The sequence below is a fragment of the Heteronotia binoei genome, chromosome 1, assembly GCF_032191835.1.
Source record: "Heteronotia binoei isolate CCM8104 ecotype False Entrance Well chromosome 1, APGP_CSIRO_Hbin_v1, whole genome shotgun sequence".
Lineage (NCBI taxonomy): Eukaryota > Metazoa > Chordata > Lepidosauria > Squamata > Gekkonidae > Heteronotia > Heteronotia binoei.
In genome coordinates this window covers 195,264,372-195,285,949 of record NC_083223.1, presented here as the reverse complement: position 1 = coordinate 195,285,949, position 21,578 = coordinate 195,264,372, and the positions used below count along the sequence as shown (strand labels likewise).

The 21,578-nt window shown below is 41.3% G+C and overlaps 1 protein-coding gene across 2 annotated transcripts in view; it reads left to right on the top strand.

Moving 5' to 3' along the window:
* Window positions 1–21,578, top strand: part of CNIH3 (cornichon family AMPA receptor auxiliary protein 3) — a 180,976-nt gene that overhangs the window by 78,079 nt on the left and 81,319 nt on the right. For both annotated transcript variants that reach the window (XM_060245980.1, XM_060245989.1), the window contains one exon: window positions 4,005–4,052. In XM_060245980.1, coding sequence (XP_060101963.1) covers window positions 4,005–4,052 — 48 coding nt within the window. The remainder of the gene's footprint in view (window positions 1–4,004; window positions 4,053–21,578) is intronic.

The window sequence follows — 21,578 nt, the reverse complement described above, 5'->3', positions numbered from 1 at the left end:
ACCTTCTACATGCAAAACATGTGTTCTACCGCTATGTTGTGGTCCCTCTCCCACTTTGTATGTGTATCTGTGGGGGAGAATCTAGCTCAGTGGGTAAATGTGAGCAACCCATTCACAAGTACAGGCTTCACTGAAGCCTCTGCTGTAGAGCATCTGCTCAAAATTAAATTTGTCATGGAAAAATAGCTGTGTGAAACAGCCCACAGGTGGCTCAGAGTAAGCAATTTCTTACATAATTGCTCCCAATAATGTGTGACTCAGAGACTGATTTGTAGATTTTGTCCTGTTTTATCCTGATCATTTGTAATAACCATTCTGCTGTTTCTAGGTAGGAACACAGAACTCAAACGCCTCTTGATGCCTAACTATAGCCAGCCTTTTAGCAAGTAATTTTTCCCCTTTAAACGTTTTAAGTTCTGTAGGAAAGGATTTGTCTTTTCCAAGGCTGCATTACTGTGCATGCTGACCACTCAAGAGTAGTGCTGATAATAGCTAGGCATTCGTGTACCATCTTGCCTTGAGATAGCCATTGTAGCAAATTAAATTAAATTTGATTCAAAATTGAAAGAATTCACCCTGATGTAGTAGCTGATACATTGCATGGCTAAGAGGCACAACATCCACATTTATCTAAATAGTACCTGAAGGAGAAAGGAGTCACAGCATCTCTGAAAATCAGTGGACCAAGCTGAATAGTGAGATGCATACATAAAAACCACACAAGGCAAGTGGCAGTGTCTGCTAAACGCAGTTGAAGTTAAAGCTACACTGGAGTGGTTGTTTTAGATTTTCCGGGCTGTGTGGCCATGTTCTTGTGAGACTTGACATTTCACTAGCAACTGTGACTGGCATCCTCAGAGGTGTAACCCAGAAAACTGGAGTTCTCTCTGGGTCAAATTGAGAAGTTGGTAGGTAGGCAGGTAATTTATATCTACTCAAGCAGGTGGGGTAGGGTTGAGTTATTATCTTGTGGTAGCTTCCTGGGCTGTGACATGCTAATAGAGGAGCTTACCTGAGGGGTTCTTTTGTATATGAATTGGCTATTGAAATTCTAATCTAATCTGTAGTGCTGTTGTAAGCTGTAGGGCATTTTGTTTTTCAGGATTGGAAGCCATGCCCTATTCATTTTTAAACTTCCTTCCTGTTGAAATTGTGTTTATGTTTATGGATTTCAATGGCTTTTCTGTGTAATCTAATATGGTAATTGGATGTGTTGTCCAGCATTACAGTGTCTTGAAATAAGATACAGTGTTCTGTTTGAGTTAGACTATGTTCAGCCACTGCTGATTTTTCAGGTTGGCCAAGTCTGCAGTGTCTTTCATGTTCTTTTATTCTTGTCTGGATGCTACATTGTGTGGTCCTGATGCAAACTTGTCGACAACTGCAGGGTATGCAGTATACTCCCGACTCAACCCTACCCCACCTGCCTGAGTAGATATACATTACCTGCCTACCAATGTCTTCTCAATTTGACCTAGAGAGAACTCCAGTTTTCTGGGTTACCCTCTGAGGATGCCAGTCACAGTTGCTGGCAAAACGTCACAAGAACACGGCCATAAAGCCCAGAAAATCTACAACAACCAATGGACTCCAGTTGTGAAAGCCTTCGACAATGTAAACTGGAGTGCTAGAAGTGGCATTCTCATACCTGATAGGAAAAGGGCTTAGTGAGTACCACCCTAAAATGGTTGTCATAGGAGATGGAGCCAAACCTAAAATAGCTGCCACAGGAGGTAGAGCTAAATGAAATGCATCTCTCATTCAAAAGCATTACATGGCAATCACATTGAACACATGAAGCTGCCTTGTGCAGTCTAGTAATTGGCCTGTCAAGGTTAGAGATAGGCACAAATTGAAAAAAATGTGATTTATGTTGGTTCATGGTTTGTGAACTGAAGTGAACCAAGAGGTTCATTTACAAACCAAATCAGCTTGTGATTCATGACCCTGTAAATCCCATTGAAAGGGACCACAGTACCTTAAAACAGAGTTTGCAGAAATAACTTTCTTGTGCAGTCCCTTTAAACTTTAAAGAGATCACTAAAGTGCATTAAAAGTGGACTGAAAGTGCATTATTAAGTACATGAGAAAGAAAGTTACTAGTTCTCTTGATTCTCTGGCTGCATCTGCTATTGCAGCTATGCAAAACACTTTTATTTGAATAAGGGCAGCCAATAAAAAGCCCAGATTCACAGTGCCCCTACTCACTTTTTGAAGAGTTTTCGGGCATCATGGTATCTATGGGCATTCACGGGGCTTTTTTTTTGTAGCAGAAACTCCTTTATATTTATATTTATTTTATTTTATTGGATTTATATCCTGCTCTCCCTGCCGAAGCAGGCTCAAGGTGGCCCACAACAATAAAACATTTACAGTTCTGAACTTTAACAGTTAAAACATTGAACAAGTTAAACAATGAATAATTAAAACATATTAAAACAATTTGGTGCTAGTGTTATTTTCAGTGTCTTCAGCCCTCATTGGGTATCCTCATATACTACTATCAGTTGAAGGTGAGTCAAAACAGAGCTGTCTTACAAGCCTCGTGGAACTGGGGAAGGTCTTCCGGAAATTGGTTCCACCAACAGGGGGCCGCTATGGAGAAGGCTCTCTCTCTAGTGGTCTTCAATCTTGCCTCCCTCGGCCCAGGGATCAATAACAGATTCTGTGTCCCAGATCTAAGTACCCTATGGGGAACATATGGGGAGAGATGGTCCCTAAGGTAGATGGGTCCTCAGCCATATTACATATTAGGCCACACACCCCTGATGTATCCAGTCCTCCTGGAGCTTACAGTAGGCCCTGTACTAAGAGACCCGAAAGCCCTTGGAGGATTGGCTACCTCAGGGTGTGTGTGGCCTAATATGCAAAGGAGTTCCTGCTACAAAAAAAGCCCTGGGCATTCATTAAGGGAACTCGATGTATGAGCATGTAAAGTGTTGTCAGGTTGCAGCCAATTTACTGTGACCTTGTATGATTTTCAAGGCAAGAAACTAATAGAGATGGTTTGCCATTGCCTTCCTCTTCATAGTGACCCTGGTATACCACATTCGTATTCCCTTTATAGAAATGCCTTCCTGAACCATTTTGGTTTACACAGTTTGTGGAAGGACAGAAGTGGGGGACACAACAGAGATAGCATATTTATAGGCAACTGTCAATCATACTCATTTGCAGGGTTACACATTGAGAAGTTTTGTTCAGAAGAGCAAACTTTCCTGTAGGGGCACCTGCTTCCTAACTGTCTTTTGCCTCTCAGCACTGAGCCCCACTGGCTTTTCTTTGTGCCTATTGTTTTTTAAACTGGCCCTGATCTTGGGCATTCAGTGATCATGTGCCAGCCCAAAGTTTCCCATGCCCAATGTTTGCTTTCTCTCTCTCTCTCAAAAAAAAAATCTCTTAACATTTCTGCATGATACAGGAACATAAATGGTAGTGAAATGACTCTCAGCCATGTTCCAAAGCATTCTTTGTCACGATGCAATAAAATTTGGGCATTTGGTTTTGTTTGCTTGCTGTTTAAATATCTTGATATAGATTTCCCCCCATTCATTTCACATGGTCCTGTATATATTGAGTATGATCTGCATAGACACACAAACAGGTTTTGATCAAGCTCGACCTGATGTTCCAGACTTTGCCCTTGGGATGGCCTGGTGTCATGCAGCAGACTTTGCCTTGTCCTTTGGGCATCTACCTTACAGGACTGTTGCAAGGATTACTGTGACAGTTTCTGTCTGTCACTTTTTGAAAGCACTGTAGAAATAATTAGTATTGCTTTAATGGAACTTCTGTGTGTAGAGATGAATCTGCTCCAATGCTTACTAACTTCTGAAACAGCGAATACAAATGTGGCACTATTCATTACTAATGAAATTCATCCAGAATCATTTGAAGGCCACCTAAACTGGAGTAATTAAATTTGTGAAGTATTTCCTTCATTTACAAGAGTTTCTAATATTTCTTACTATCTCCCCACATTCCCCTCTTTCTTTCTTTGACAGAGAGAGCGATTGAGAAATATTGAACGGATCTGCTTTCTTCTGAGAAAGGTAAGTGTTATCCTGTGCTGGTTACATATTGTTGGAAGGGATCTGAGCCAACACATTTGTACTATAGAAACAGTAGCTAAGGTAGCTAAGGTCCCCCTTCCATTGTCTTGAGGAAAGAGGTGGTAACAGCAGAGCTGAAATGAAAATGAAATGACCTTTGAAGAAGAGGAAGGAAGCTAATTAGAAGGAACTTCTATCAGTCAATAATATCCTAAAATAAATGAACTTTTCAGAACATTATCGGATTCACTTTAATAATCTCATTTATGAATGCAGTGGAAGGACTTTGGGAAGTATAATATATATCTGACATGAGACCTTATATATCTTTGTGACCAAGCTTGTTTCTAAGCATTTACATAACCACAATGTGATTAACAGCAATTTTTCCTATTATGAATCTGAACTTTCAGCTGTTTGTCAGCTGCATGGGAACCAGCTGGATAGGAAAGCAGAAGTTTGAGTGCTCTCTCCTTTGTAACTTCCTGAGCAATGGATAATTTATTATATTTCTAGTAATCTTTACAACTCAAGCATCGTTTCTCAGAGCAGCTTTACACATTATGAACACTATGGGAAGCAAAGGTACAGGTCATATGATATCATACACGTCATATAATTTTTAGTTTCCTGTGTGCACACATCTAGAAACTGATACCAAATCATATTTCTAAGAGTATACACAAACATTTTAATATGCTTGTACATATGAATATAATGTCCACATGTTACATGTTTGCTATATAAAACTAGAATTTTCCAAGCAATGGTAATGTGTGGCATTGCTCTGAGCCTCCTTGTATTCCTGCATGTCTGTATACTCCTCTCCTATTTCCTTATTCCATGTCCTGTAACTATAGAGATCCTTGTAATGTTTAAAACTTAGATCTTTACAGAAACAAACTCCCTTCTCAGCAGATATGGAGAGGATGTATTTATTGCTTGTTGTTGAAAGGTCTTCTATAGGTGCTTTGAGAGATGCTTTTTCAGACAGTGAATCAACCCCAACTTATGAAAAACTCAGTTCTGGCTTTTAAAAAGTAGATGCTTAAAATGAGTAAACTTTAGCTGAAAGTAATCACTATAAGCAATTGCCCTATTGCCTAGTGTGAACATGTAGATGATAGATGTTTCTCTTGAGAGCTAGTATAGTGCAGTGGTTAGTGCTGGACTTTGAATAAAGAGACTAGAGTTCAAAAAGCACGCTCAGCTATAAAGCTATAAACTATCTCAAGGCTGTTTTGAGGATGAAACAGAAGAGGAGAGAGCTATACATGACTCCCTGAGCTCTTGGAGACAGGTAGAATAAAAAAAAACAATGATAAGTGATTATATCATTCTAAGTGGGAAACCCACAAGGACTTGTGAGGGGAATCTCACTTTCCCTGCATCCTTCTCACTTTCCCTCCAACCAACCCATTTACTTTTATCTGATTCTGTTCCTCACAACTTCAGCTTTCCTTCCTTCACTCTCCATGACAGCCTTTATCTGGGAAAACTCTGGCTGACTTACACAGTGCCAGCCAGGCTGGACCGGGGGCAGTTATGTGGTGGAGAACCTGCAAGGGCTTATGGGAGGCATCTCACTTTCCCTGCTTCCTTCTCTCCTTCCCTCCTTTTATCTGTCCCTTATCTTCAGCTATATTTATTATTTAAACCAGTTTGATGTAGTGATTAAGAGTGGTGGACTCTAATCTGGAGAACCAGATTTGATTTCCCACTTCTCCACATGCAGCTGCTGACGTGACCTTGGGTCAGTCACAGTACTCTCCGAGCTGTTCTCTGTAGAGCAGTTCTGTTTCTGAAATTCCTTTGCAATAAAACAGCTACTTTGAAGTCACCCATTGAGTGTCCTGGAAGGCTGAAGTGTTCTCCTACATATTTCTCAGTGTTGTGATTCTTGATGTCAGATTTGTGTCCATTTATCCTTTGGTGTAGAGTTTGACCTGTTTGTCCTATGTGAGAACTGAAGGGCATTGTTGGCATTTAATGGCATACACAATGTTGGAAGATGAACAAGTGAATAAGATGGTGTAGTTGATGTTGTTAGGTCAAATTCAGTAGGTCCCTGACATTTTGGAACATTTCTTCAGGTCTATACTGTGTGAATGTGTCAGAGAAATATGTATAATTTTTGCTGCCGTCCCTGTCACAGGCTTTAAAATGAGTTCTAGTCTGTGTCTTGTTGGATTCATCCCTAGGTGTCTCTCTTGTCTTCTCAACATCTGCAGCCCCTCAGTAAACCAAGGGGCTGTTTAGGCTCTTAGACCAGAGAGAGGAAGCCTAGGAGTGATCATGTCAATTGCCTGGGTCATTTCCTCATTCCAGAGATCAACCAGGACATCCATAGGAGTTTGGACCCATATCAGCAAGAAAATCACCAAATGCCATCAGAAAACCTGTCAGATATATCAGGCTACAGGGGCATATCATCTTAATTGATATCCCACCCTGTGGAATCTTGATATCCTTCTAAGTCTAAATCCTAGCAAGTAGTGATTTGTGCATGGCAAGGGTACCATTTTCAGTCCCACTATGTTCAGATCACCTTCTTCAAACCCAGAGCAGAACACCAGATAGAGTGTGACCAGCACAGTGTGCTGGGCCTATTATTATCTGAGATAGACCCATGGTTGTTATTTGTTCTTGTTCAATCACACAGCCGAGTCCAGCTGTTTGCGAGCTCATGGACCAAGTCATGCCAGGTCCTCCTGTCTTCCACCATCCTTTGAAGCCTGCTCAAATTCATGCTAGTTACATCAGTAATGCTGTCCAGCCATCTCATCTTTTGCCGTCCCCTTCTTCTTTTGCCTTCTGTCTTTCCCAGCATCAGGATCTTCTCCAGTGAGTGCTCCCTTTTCCTTTGGTGGCCAAAGTATTTGAGTTTCAGCTTCAGCATCTGACCTTCCAGGGAACAGTCAGGGTTGATTTTGCTTAGGACTGACTGATTTGATCTTCTTGCAGGATGGTTGGTGAAATAAAGTGAGATCTGCCCCAACATGTTTATCTTTTAATCTTGGTTTGAAAACTACATTTACCACTAGTACTGGGCCTGTGTGTATAGATAGCCAGCATTTTCACTGTTCTGTCCAGTCCATTAACTCAGTGAAATTAACACAGGAACGTAAAAAGAGCCCTGCTGGATCAGACCAATGGTCCATCTATTTACTAGTCATCTCTTTTTTAAACTGAAAAGTCTCAGACTCTTCAGTCTTTCCTCATAGGGAAGGTGCTCCAAGCCCCTAATCATCTTGGTTGCCATCCTCTGTGCTTTTTCCAGCTCTATCTTGGTTGCTGTCCTCTGTGCTTTTTTCAGCTTTCAAGCCTTTGAAAGCTAATGCCATAATACATTTGTTAGCCTTTAAGGTGCTGCAGTTTGTGTGTGTGTGTGTGTGTGTGTGTGTGTTAAGGGCCACCATGTTGCCTCTGCCTTATGGTGACCCTATGCATTAATGACCTCCAAAATATCCTATAATTAACAGCATTGCTAAGGTCTTGCAAACTGAGGGCTGTGGCTTCCTTAATTGAGTCTATCCATTTCATGTTGAGTCCTCCTCTTTTCCTGCTTCCTTAAACTTTTCTTAGCATTACTGTCTTTTTCAGTGACTCTTGTCTTCTCATAGTGTGACCAAAGTATGATAGCCTCAGTTTAGTCATTTTAGCTTCAATAGCATTCAGACTTGATTTATTTACTCTAGAACCTACTTTGTCTTAATTGATTGGCTTTCACACCCATACATAGCAATGGGGAATGAATTGCCTTGATCTTAGTTGCTCTTACACATAAGGATCTTTTCTAGCTCCTTCACAGCTAGCTGCCCTTCATAGTCTCAATCTCCTTTTGATTTCTTGGTTGCAGTCTAGTTGTTTGAATTAAGGAATAGAAAATCTTTAGCAATTTCAATTTGTTTATCATCAGCCTGGACGTTTGTAATTCTTGAATCAGTAGTCATTACTTTTGTCTTCTTGATGTTCAGCTGTAGTCCTGCTTTGGTACTTTAACCTTCATCAGTAGTTATTTCAGCTCTTCACTATTTTGTACCAACAATGTAGTGTCATCTGTTGTAGTACTCTGTTGTTGTTTTTTGCTAAAATATAGTGTGACAAACTGTCAAGAGTTAATGCCTAGCAGAGTCTGAGAACCCTTAAGTGACAGGCTGTTCAAACAGAATTTTGCGGAGAGAGTAAGTTAAGAAATGATAGTTGGGACTGACAGTTAAAGAAGAGACAGTTAAGCATGGAGTGTGTCCTGGGAAAGTCACAAAAGGAGTAAGAGGAACAGAGAGAATCCTCACTCAAGCCAAAAAAGGGAAATTGCTTCTAGTTAAGAGAAGTAATTACTGCCCAGTGAAAAGGGAAGATAGCTCTTAAAAGAGGAGTTGATCCCTGGTCTGTGTATGTAGAAGGATTTGGGGAACTTGTTGGTATGTTCCTGCCTTTTAGGCTAGGGATGTCAAACTCATTTGTTATGAGGGCTGGATCTGACATAAATGAAACCTTCTTGGGCTGGGCCATGTGTGTCATAAAATGTAATGCCAGGTAGCAGATATATCAGCTTTATAAAGGACACAAACACAGTTAAAGATTTAAAAGACCTTTTAAAAAAGCATGATTAAAACATTAGCACTCTTGTAATATTTTGTTTATTTAACAGTCTCTGATAGGGGTGTCAAGTCCAATTCAAGAAATATCTGGGGACTTTGGGGGTGGAACCAGGAGCAAGGTTGTGACAAGCACGATTGAACTCCAAAGAGAGTTCTGGTCATCACATTTAAAGGAGCCGCACTCCTTTTAAATGCCTTCCCTTCATTGGAAATAATGAAGGATAGGGGCACCTTCTTTTGGGGCTCATATAATTGGACCCCCTGGTCCAATCTTTTTGAAACTTGGAGGGTGTTTTGAGGAGAGGCACCAGATGCTATGCAGCAAATTTGGTGTCTCTAACTAAAAAACAAAACAAAAACAGCCCCCCAGAGCCCCAGATAAGTGCAGATTAATTCATTATACCCTATGGGAATCGGTCCCCATAGGGAATAATGGAGTGCCCAGCAGAGATTTCCCTCCCCCCTGCTTTCTGATGTCCCTGAAGTGGGGGGAGGGCCTCCAAATTGGGGGATCTTCTGCTTCACCTGGTTCTCTGATAACTGACACCTCTTGCTCTGAATTATTACATCAAAATCTGGAGGCAATGTCTGTGTTGTAGAAATCTTGAGTATGCTGTTCAGGTATTGTTCAGGTGTGTATCTGTAAATTGCAAATCTAGTTTTGTTTTACTGACATTCATTACAAAAATCTCATGGTCAATGCTTAAAGCCTAAGACCCAGCGGAAAACATGAAATGGCTGGACATTGTGAGCTTTTGTACATAAGTTGCTTCATGTGCTGGTCAGCTAATGGAGAAAATAGAGGCTTTGCTCTGTAACTTGACTGAGCAAGCCTGGCAAAGCAAGCTGTGATGCAGAAGGAAGCAGGAGAGGGAGAAGGAAGCAAGCAACAGTGAGTTGCTTGTGGGCCTGATAGGAGCCCTCTGGGGCCTGATCTGGCCCATGGGCCGCTTATTTGACACCCCTGTTCTAGACCTTAAGAGTCAGTGAAACTCAGAAATCTATACTTGATTGCTTAAGCAGAAACTAAAAAGGAAGCCTCTTTCCTCAAAAATTTAAAATATATTTTTGAATAGCAGAAATGCTTTCTTGTTGGCAATAAATAATTTGGAATTAGTGTGACTATAAAATTACCTCAGTTTTATTAGCAGTTCACCTCATACATCCTGCCATTGATTCCATCTGAGCTTTTCTCCTCTTAAGTTAAATAGAACATTTTGTTTATTTTGAACTTTCAAAAGCCTCTTGTGTGCCATTTCAGAAGCTGAATATAAGAAGATGATTGCGTCTGTTCTCTCAGTTTCCTGGGCAGGGCCAGCATCAAAACAGATATATTAAAATGTCTGGGTGGGAGAATTATAGACAAACAAAACAAAACAAAATAGATATAAGGGTTGCTCAGCAAGAAAAAAGAAGGGAAAATCCTGTGTATGAAGGAAGAGGGCAAGTTCACCATAGACGGCAGCACAGCTGCTCTACTGGAAGTAGTTTTATTGCCAACTCAGCAGTGTTCTAGTGTCAAGTTGTGTCCCAGTTTTTGTAATGTAAAGCAAGAGACAATGGTAATTTTGTTAATATATGTGTGTTGCCTGGAGCTATCTTGCCAACACCAGTATTTAATTTTTATTAAGCCTAAGCATTCTTGCTAACAGCAGAAATGGCACCTTTCCGCTAATTACATACTCTACATTGAACATACTCTAGGGATCAGGTTACTGTTCATATACTTAAATTGTTTGTTAGTGTAGACTCTCTTCCAATGGTCTTCTGGGACAAGCTACTTTTAATTGGGATATGTACTCCAGGAAAACAGGATAATTCAACGGAAAGGCATGGCAGACAATTGTAAACAGTGACTTTTTGTCTACATAGCAATTTCAAGGTATTCATGGTTAGTAGAAGAGCTTTAGGGAACAATTAGAACACAAAAGTAGTTTATGAATACAGGAAAATGTTAGGGCAGGTGTGATTTTCAACAAATCCTAACAGTATCCAGCTTCATTAAGATATTGCTCTCTGCGTATGGCCTTGAGTAATTAAAAATGTGTGCCTTTCTTTTTTCTAAAAAAAAAAATTCTACTGGGAGAATCTTTGGAAACTTAGACCAATTTTCCACTAAACTTACACCGCTCTCACTCTCCTCTTCTCCGCGAGGCAGCTGATGGATTTTGCACAAACTGCCCCAACCAGTGAGTTGCTCCACCTCTCTTCAAGTTCCCTCCACAGCAGGCAGGATCCTCTGAAAACCAGTTTCAGTCTGCCACAGAGGGAATTTGAAAGGGAGCGGGGCAACTCGCCAGCCCAGGGCAGCTTGTGCGAAACCAGCAACACCCCTGCAGGGAAAAGGAGCAACGAGACCGAAACAAGGTGAGTGGGAAATCAGTCTCAGAAACCTTGCTGGTCTTTTTCAGAGTTGATTTAATGAAAGATTTCATTTAGCTATCGAGTACAAATTTCTGTTTAAGGTATGCTTTTGGTTCCTCTCTTCCTCTCAACACACAGAAAGGGCTGATCATGGGAAAAATAATCCAATCTGAATTTACATATTTCTTCTACACTTCTTTGCATACTCTCTCCTTTTGGAATAAGATCATAACAATGGTGATGGTGATGCTAAGTACGAACCACTTTAGGTTGGAGCATGGCATGAGGCAATGCACCCTAATTCCCTCAAGGCTTAATGTGATTATAAGCCAGCCCACTCTGGTTTGCACATGTCTATAGTTTGGTCCTTCCTGTAGATATCATTGTTACCTTTTTCAAAGCTGGATTCAAGAATGTCGTAATTGGTTAATAATGAGAACTTGGGCTCAGTTGTGTAACCAGAAGGGAGGGGAGAATTGGGAGTGGACATTACAATTTTCTGGAAAGTTCCATCAAGAAAGATTCCTGATTGGATCCAAGAAACCACCTGGTGCCAGAGGACAAAGGACTATAATAAAGTTATAGGCCAGAGGGAAGCCATGTTGACTATATGTTTGTGCCATGCTACTATGTTTTGATATGTTATGCTACATCATGATAAACTGCTATGTATAGAACACTTTAGGCTACAGGAGGGGTAGTCAAACTGCAGCACTTCCACACGTATTGTGTGGCTCTGGAAGCCCTCATTGCCTTGTCAGCCAGCTTGGAGAAGGCATTTGTCTTTTTAAATCACTTCTCCAAGCCAAGCCAGCCAACAGCTTGGAGAATGCATTTAAAGTTGTTTTCTTTCTACATCTGCCTCCCTCCCTAACTATGTTCCTTCCTTCCATCCATATCTTACTTTCATGTCTTGACATTTATTCTGCGTGGCTCTTACATTAAGTACGTTTGGCCACCCCTGGGCTACAGCTTGGACTCTTGTGCTGCAAGGTGTACCATCTAATTCCAGGTACTAAATGTATTAGAAAGTCAGCTTTTTTATTTCTCTGTTGTTAAGCTATAGAGACTGTACTGCATAGTGATATCCTTTTTTAAAAAATTTAATAAACTTTATATATTTTTGTAAAGGTCTGCTCTATGGACGATTATAATATGATGGAAGGCTTAAAGATAGCGGCTAAACGTAAAAACTGTGTCGTAATAGGTGATTTTAACTACCCGCAGATTGATTGGGTCAATATGTGTTCTGGTCGAGAGAAAGAGATTGAGTTTCTTGATGCTCTCAATGACTGTGCTATGGAGCAGATGGTCTCAGAACCTACCAGGGGTGGGGCGATCCTGGATTTGGTCCTAAGTAATGCCCAAGACTTGGTGAGAGATGTAAAAGTGATTGCGCCGCTTGGGAGCAGTGACCATAATGTTATTGATTTCACCGTTTGTATAAATAGGGAGTTGTCCAAAAAGACCACCACAACCACGTTTAACTTTAAAAGGGGTAAATACACTGAGATGAGGAGGCATGTGAGGAGGAAACTGAAAGGAAAGGTACATACAGTCAAAACCCTTGGGGAAGCTTGGACGCTATTTAAAACTATAATCCTAGAAGCTCAGATAAAATACATACCACAAGTTAGGAAAGGCGCAAACAAGCATAAGAAAAGGCCTGCGTGGTTAACAAACAAAGTAATGGAAGCTGTAAAAGGTAAGAAGGACTCCTTTAAGCGGTGGAAAACCACTCCAAGTGAGATTAGTAAAAGGGAACACAGGCTGTGGCAAATCAAATGCAAGACTGTGATCAGGCAGGCAAAAAGGGACTATGAGGAGCATATTGCAAAAAACATAAAGACCAACAATAAAAATTTCTTCAAATATATTAGAAGTAGGAAACCAGCCAGGGAGGCAGTGGGGCCCTTGGATGACCATGGGGTAAAAGGATTACTGAAGGAGGATAGGGAAATGGCTGAGAAGCTAAATGAATTTTTTGCCTCCGTCTTCACTGTGGAAGACGAGAACTTTTTGCCCGCCCCAGAACCACTAATTTTGGAAGGGGTGTTGAAAGACCTGAGTCAGATTGAGGTGACAAAAGAGGAGGTCCTACAACTGATAGACAAATTAAAAACTAATAAGTCACTGGGTCCGGATGGCATACATCCGAGAGTTCTGAAAGAACTCAAAGTTGAACTTGTGGATCATCTAACCAAAATCTGTAATCTTTCATTGAAATCTGCCTCCGTTCCTGAGGACTGGAAGGTAGCAAATGTCACCCCCATCTTTAAAAAGGGTTCCAGAGGAGATCCGGGAAATTACAGGCCAGTCAGTCTGACTTCAATACCGGGAAAGTTGGTAGAAACCATTATCAAGGACAGAATGAGTAGGCACATTGATGAACACGGGTTATTGAGGAAGACTCAGCATGGGTTCTGCAAGGGAAGATCTTGCCTCACTAACCTGTTACATTTCTTTGAGGGGGTGAACAAACATGTGGACAAAGGCGACCTGATAGATGTTGTTTACCTTGACTTCCAGAAAGCTTTTGATAAAGTTCCTCATCAAAGGCTCCTTAGAAAACTTGAGAGTCATGGAGTAAAAGGACAGGTCCTCTTGTGGATCAAAAACTGGCTTAGTAATAGGAAGCAGAGAGTCAGTATAAATGGGCAGTCTTCGCAGTGGAGGACGGTAAGCAGTGGGGTGCCGCAGGGCTCGGTACTGGGTCCCATGCTCTTTAACTTGTTCATAAATGATTTAGAGTTGGGAGTGAGCAGTGAAGTGGCCAAGTTTGCGGATGACACTAAATTGTTCAGGGTGGTGAGAACCAGAGAGGATTGTGAGGAACTCCAAAGGGATCTGTTGAGGCTGGGTGAGTGGGCGTCAACGTGGCAGATGCAGTTCAATGTGGCCAAGTGCAAAGTAATGCACATTGGGGCCAAGAATCCCAGCTACAAATACAAGTTGATGGGGTGTGAACTGGCAGAGACTGACCAAGAGAGAGATCTTGGGGTCGTGGTAGATAACTCACTGAAAATGTCAAGACAGTGTGCGTCTGCAATAAAAAAGGCCAACGCCATGCTGGGAATTATTAGGAAGGGAATTGAAAACAAATCAGCCAGTATCATAATGCCACTGTATAAATCGATGGTGCGGTCTCATTTGGAGTACTGTGTGCAGTTCTGGTCGCCACACCTCAAAAAGGATATTATAGCATTGGAGAAAGTCCAGAGAAGGGCAATTAGAATGATTAAAGGGCTGGAGCACTTTCCCTATGAAGAAAGGTTGAAACGCTTGGGACTCTTTAGCTTGGAGAAACGTCGACTGCGGGGTGACATGATAAGAGGTTTACAAGATAATGCATGGGATGGAGAAAGTAGAGAAAGAAGTACTTTTCTCCCTTTCTCACAATACAAGAACTCGTGGGCATTCGATGAAATTGCTGAGCAGAAAGGTTAAAACGGATAAAAGGAAGTACTTCTTCACCCAAAGGGTGATTAACATGTGGAATTCACTGCCACAGGAGGTGGTGGCGGCCACAAGTATAGCCACCTTCAAGAGGGGTTTAGATAAAAATATGGAGCACAGGTCCATCAGTGGCTATTAGCCACAGTGTATGTGTGTATATAAAATTTTTTGCCGCTGTGTGACACAGAGTGTTGGACTTGATGGGCCGTTGGCCTGATCCAACATGGCTTCTCTTATGTTCTTATGTGTACATTTAACCTGGAGGTTACACAGGGCTGGGTACTGCTCGGGTAAACAGGAGTGGTGACCCAGGGGGACCTAGGCTTGGGTCTCTGACACTGGAACTCTACAAATATTGTAAAACTATTAAAAGGACAAAATCCATATTGAATCTAGTGGTCCTAATAAACTTCCTTGTTTATCTGCAAATGGGTTTGTGTATTTAGCTGTTTTTAAAAGTATTTTTATATGTGTGCATTTATTAACTTATATGACATATTTTGAAAGTGCATCCAGTGAATAATAAATAGGAGTGATCACACATACAACTCTCATATGTTTGTGTGTGTCATTTTGAGGCAATATGACAGAATTTCTATGGTATTGGTGTTAAACAGATAATAAGCATAGGAAAGTGTTTGGTGAGATTTAATACTCATTGCACTTACATATTATGAATGCATTTGCATGACTACTCTCTACCTCAGTGGAGCAGAGGATGATTCAAAAGACAATGAGAGGTATCTTTGGGTCTGCCAGAAATATCTGTTTGGAAATAGTGCCACTCCAACATAGGAGGATGTTTGGCTTAAAAACACCACATGGCAGACAGTTTGTGATATAGCCCATTATCCTTTATTAAAAGTTCAGAAGTGTCCACACTGGCTTATAGGAGTGGGAAAACCCTCACACAGCCATGAATATCACTCTTAGGCCTGTTGCACTCTCTGGCCGTTTTCGCACTAGCGTTTGCTCCGGCGTAGCGCCCCATTTACCTCCGGATCTTCTCTTGGATTTTGCACATGTTGCTCCGGCGCTGCGCTTTGCTCCGGCGCTTCAGGGATTTTACGCCGGAGTATGTTTTTCAGCATGTTGCCGGAGTTTCCGAAAACCTCCGGATCCACTCCGGATCCACTCAGCGGAGTTTGCTGTGCGAAATCCATCCACGCCGGATCGACTGCTTTGTGGGCGTCACCCTCTCCCTTTCCGTCCTCCCACCCCATCCACCCGCTTGGCCAATCATCAGCCTTTCGCGGTGCTTCCCCAAAGTGCCGGCACGGCCATTTTTTTTTTTAAACTTCACAGTTTTGCGTAATAGCGATATTTCGAAATTAACAAATAGAAAAAAAAAAACCCTCCTGGAATAGCCTCAATTGCCACTTCAATTGGTTTCGTTAGAATCTTTTTTATTATTATTGACTTTAGTTGCGTTATTTCGCTGTTGCGTTATCTCGATAATGCGAAAACGACCATTGTTGGGGGGGGGGAATCTAGTGCCGGTGCGGGCCAAAGCGTTCATGTGTGTGTGTTTTAAAAAGGGAATGCCTCCCTCAGCTGTGCCACCAGGATTTCTGGACCTGCACAAAATCGCCATGTATAAAATGGGAAGTTGGAGTCCTGCATTCTTCTCCCTGGCTACATTCCGCTCGGTTAGAAAATAGACGCGACCTCGCTCTTCACACGCGCCATAGAAGGGGAAGGAGAGAATGGAGCGGGGGGGGGGAGCTCTGGCAGCAGGAATCAGTCAGATCCCCGTTGCAAGCGCCAGCCGGGGAGGGGAAAGAGAGCGGAGGAAATTTGGGGGGGGGGGAATCTAGTGCTTCAGAATTTTTTTTTGGGGGGGAATCTAGTGCTAGGATTCTCCACTGTGAATGCTTCCATTAATACATAAAGGGCTGTGGAGGATTCTACAGCTGCAGCCAATCCATAAGCAGCAGCAGCACACGTGATGCGGTTTGTCCAAGAAAAGAAGGGGAGGGAACAGCTCGATGTTACGTTAGTACGTTAGTACGTCATTACGCAACCAGACTTGCGCTTAAAAAAAAAATGATTGACAGGGCATCGAACTCAAGCCGATGCCAGTGGGAAAACGATTTGAGCCGGGGCTTCAGGGAAGGCGACTCCGCAAAGAGTCACTAGTGGGAAAACGAGAAAAATGATCCGGACATAATTGCGCCGCGGAAAAAGGGGAGCAAACGCTAAGTGCGAAAACGGCCTCTCTGTGTACCTTCTTCATAGGCATTTTTTGAGAGTAAAAAGGAGGGGGCAAGAACTGTGAATGCTGCCACGAACAGTGGGAGCTGAGAAGTTTAAATGGTCAAGAAACAAACCAAGTTAAGTGGTAGCTGCAATGCTGTAAGCCAGCACTGCAGGGACCACTCAGCTTAGACATGGTCACCTGTGCTGATGATTGATGTTGGCTCATCTGTTACTTTCAGTGGTACTACAGTAGGACATTAATCGCTTAAGGGTTGCCGCTTAAGGGCCTGAGTCAAGTGATTCCTACAGCACTAGTAGAGCTACTGGGGCTTGGGTCTATTTGTTCTGGAACATAAGTGGCTTACAGTTGCCAGCCTCCAGGTGGGGCCTGGAGATCTCCTGCTTTTACAACTGATCTCCAGCTGGCAGAGATCAGCCCCCCTTGGAGAAAATGGCTGCTTTGAAGGGTGGACTCTATGCCATTGTACCATGCTGAGCCCCCTCCCCTCCCCAAACCTCACCCTCTCCTGGATCCACCCCCAAAATCTCCAGGTATTTTCCAACACAGGCCTGGCAACCCTAGTGGCATTGCAGGGCAGCAACCAGTAGGAAATCTAAAAGCTGGTTTAATGGTCAGTCTGCCATAGCCTTGAGCTTTTTTGGAGGAAGGGTAGGATGGAAATGTCATAGATAGATGATGTTTTTCTATTTAGAGGAAAATAGGAAAGCTTTATATCCTTGAATGTTTTTAAGGAATATAAATATAAATGTAACCCAGGCACTGGAAGTAAGGGCAAGTACAAGGCTTAAGGCTTCCTTTCTTAAATCCCCCCTCCCATTCACACACCTTGACTTAAGTAAAGTAACTATTTATTATAAGAGTAAACACAGTTTTGTACACAGGGTATAGTGCTCCCCACCAGCAAAGTACTTTCCCTTCCCAAACCAGAGATCCAGCAGTAAGTGTCCCAGAAGTGCTACCTTCTTGATGAAGCTGGTCCAGTCACAGTCCCTCAGAAGAAGCAGGCCTCCAGTGTGAAGGAAAGTCCTTGCTTCCACAACTGCGCATACAATGTCCTAGCAGCTGAGAGCAAGTACCAGATTAAAGTTCTATCTTCTTTTGGAAATTTTTCCATTTGTAATCTCAACAGAAAAGTCTCTGCAACTTTGTTAAACTCATATCCCAAGATATTAGACATCTCTTGCTGGATCATCTGCCAAAACATTTTAGCTCTTTCACAAGTCCACCACATATGGTAGAAAGAACCTTCATGCTTTTTACATTTCCAACACCTATCTGGCATCTTGTTATTCATCTTTGCTAATTTTTTAGGAGTCATATACCATCTATACATCATCTTAAAACAGTTTTCTTTAATACTTTGACATGTTGCGAGTTTCATAGAGTTCTTTCACAAATATTCCCAAGATTCCATCTTTATTTCTTTGTTTACATTAATTGCCCATTTTATCATTTGAGATTTCACTACATCTTCTGTAGACCATTGTAAAAGTAATTTGTATACTTTTGAAATTAGTTTCTCATTGTCTACAAGCAGAACTTTTTCCATTTCAGTTTGTTCTTTCCTTATTCCTTCAGTTTTGATATCATTCTCCACCAAGCTTTTTATTTGTTGCATTTGAAACCAATCATATTTATGACTCAATTCTTCAGCAGTTTTCAATTCTATTTTCCCACTTTGTATTTTTAATAATTGATTATATGACAGCCACTTTTCTTCGCCTGTCTTAGCCGTTATCTCTCACTTCAGCTGGCACTATAAAGGTCTTCTCTCATCTCCATATTTCTTATATTTTATCCATGTATTTAATAGGTTGCTTCTTATATAATGGTGAGAGAAAAGACCATCCATCCTCTTTTTTCCATAATATAAATATGCGTGCCAGCCAAATTTATTTCCATGACCTTCCAACACTAAAAGTTTTTTGTTTAACAATGTTATCCATTCTTTCATCCATACTAAACAAACTGCTTCATGATACAATTTTAAATCTGGTAGTTGAAATCCGCCTCTCTCTTTTGTATCTGACAGAATTTTCATTTTAATCCTTGGCTTCTTCCCAGCCCACACAAATTCTGAAATTTTCCTACGCCATTTATCAAATTGTTTGGCATCCTTCACAATAGGAATAGTTTGAAACAAATACATTATCCTTGGTAAAATATTCATTTTTATTGCAGATATTCTGCCCAGCAATGACAAATTAAGCTTGCTCTATTTTAGCATATCTTCATCCATTTTATGCCATAACTTCTCATAATTATTTTTAAACAGATCAATGTTTTTCATTGTTATCGCCACCCCTAGGTACTTTACCTTGGAGGTAACTTCATAGCCCATTAGTCTTTGTAATTCTTGTTGTCTGTTCATCTGCATATTCTTACACAGAATTTTAGATTTTTCTCTATTTATAGAAAGTCCCGCCAACTCCCCATATTCTTCAGCAGAAATCGTTTGAAGGGGCAAATAAAGCGGGAAAGTATTTGGCTTGGCAATTGAAGAAAAAGAGAGAAAATAAAATTATTAATAGAATTGTGATAGATGGAAGAGAAGTGGTTACTCAAGAGGGAATAAAAAGAGAATTTTTTAAGTACTATGCCAAACTGTTTAAAGGTGTTAAAGTAGAAAGTAGAAAGAGAAGATGAATGAATATTTACAAAAGTTAAAAATAGAGCCCCTAACTGAAAATATGTGAAAAGTTTTGAATGATCCAATTGAAAAGATAGAAATTGAAGTAGCAATCAACGCAATGAAAAATGGTAAAGCTCCCGGGCCAGATGGATATACAACTAAATATTTTAAAACTTTTAAGGACGAATTAATACCAAAATTGCAGAAGTTGATAAATATAATAAGAATAAAAGGGAATGTACCAAATACATGGAAAGAAGCTGTTATTTCCTTGATACCTAAAGAAGATAGAGATGCCATGAATGTAAAAAATTACAGACCAATTTCATTATTAAATAATGACTATAAAATATTTACAAGAATCTTGGCAGAACGGCTTAAACAACATTTGATAAACTTTATAAAGGAAGATCAAGCAGGGTTTCTTCCCAAAAGACAAATAAGAGACAATATTAGGACTGTTGTAAATATTGTAGACTATTATGAAAGACATCCAGAAAAAGAAGTAGCATTATTCTTTGCAGATGCAGAGAAAGCATTTGACAATTTAAACTGGGACTTTATGTTTGCTGTAATGGATAAGATGGAGCTGGGAGAAAGTTTTATAAGAATGATAAACGCAATATACTCTGAACAAAGGGCAAGGCTGTGTGTTAATGCAGATCTCACATTCTCTTCTTTAACATTTACCATGACTGGAGGGTGATTTGTATCAGCATTTACATTTTCAGTGGCTGTTGAATTCTGCAGTACTGCTTGTGGCAAAAAGAGCTCAGCTTCTGCATTTAGAGGGCAGGGCACACTGCTCCCTTGGGTTGCATCACATGGGGGCATCCTGTCCAGAAGATCTACTTGCTTAGGCCACATCTGATCCCCCAAGGCAGGTCCCTGTAAGCCATCACCCTCCGATTCAGAAGTATCACCGTTCTCTCCAAACTGTAAATGCTGAGCAGGCAGGTTTCCCTATCTTCTCAGTTTCCTGCTAGTGTTCACTGTCCTTTCAGCCTGAAGCTGGACTTTAGATAGTTCTGCTTCAGGTATACCTTGCAGCTGTCCAACTTGAAGCAAGTGATTTCTGTGAAGGGTTTTCACAGGCCCATCGCTATCTTCAGGCTTGACTCTATAGACTGGCAAAGTTCCCACTTATCGACTACAACATAGGGCAGTGCCTTCCATCTAACAGCCAATTTGTGCTTTCCAGGGAGACCTAGGTTTCTGATCAGTACTCGGTCCCCTTGTAGAAGTTCATCTGCCTGCCCTCAGGCATCATAGTGATGTTTGTTGCGATCGGTGCTTTTCCAGGCAGCTGCTCTGGCTAGCCGATAGGCCTCCTGCAATTGTTGCTTCATCCTTTCCACATATTGAAGATGAGTCCGAGTATCATCTCCATTCCCAGACACACCAAAATATCGATCTATTGGGAGTCTAGGCTCTCTCCCAAACATCAGGAAGTATGGTGTAAATCCTGTGAAATCATTGCGGGTGGCATTGTAGGCATGCACCAGGAAGGTGATATACTGGCTCCATTTGGTTTTTTGGTCAGCCCAAAGGGTGCCCAACATATTTATCAAAGTGCGGTTGAATTTTTCTGGTTGGGGATCACCCTGAGGATGATATGGGGTAGTCCTTGACTTCTTGACTCCTGCCAGGCTCAGTACTTCTTTCAACAGATGGCTCTCAAAATCTGGCCCTTAATCAGAATGAATCCTTGATGGCAATCCATAGACAGAAAAAAATTTCTCCCAAGGTACTTTTGCAACAGTGCTTGCTTTCTGGTCTCTTGTTGGATAAGCTTGGGCATAGCGTGTAAAATGATCTGTCACAACCAGAATATTTCCATAATTCTGCCTATCAGATTCTACAAATAAAAAGTCAATGCACACCAATTCCATTGGGCCAGAGGTGCTAATGGTCTCTAGAGAAGCTGCCTTAATGGGCAGGGTTTTTCATTGAACACAGCATGCACTGATCTGGCTCTTCTTGGCTACATCTTTTGCCATCTGAGGCCAATAGAACCTGTCCCTAAATAGCTCTAGTGTCCTTTCAATTCCCAAATGTCCTAAATCATCATGTAAAACACACATTGCAGTCCATCGATACTGTCTGGGCAAGATCAGTTGCTTGCGCTGCCCTCTTACTGGTTCAGATATGACTCGTTATAATACCCCATTAATGTTCTTTAATTTCCTTCTTTCTCTCCACAAGAGGGTGGCCCCAGCTGACAGGGTCACATTGTTTGATAGATTCTG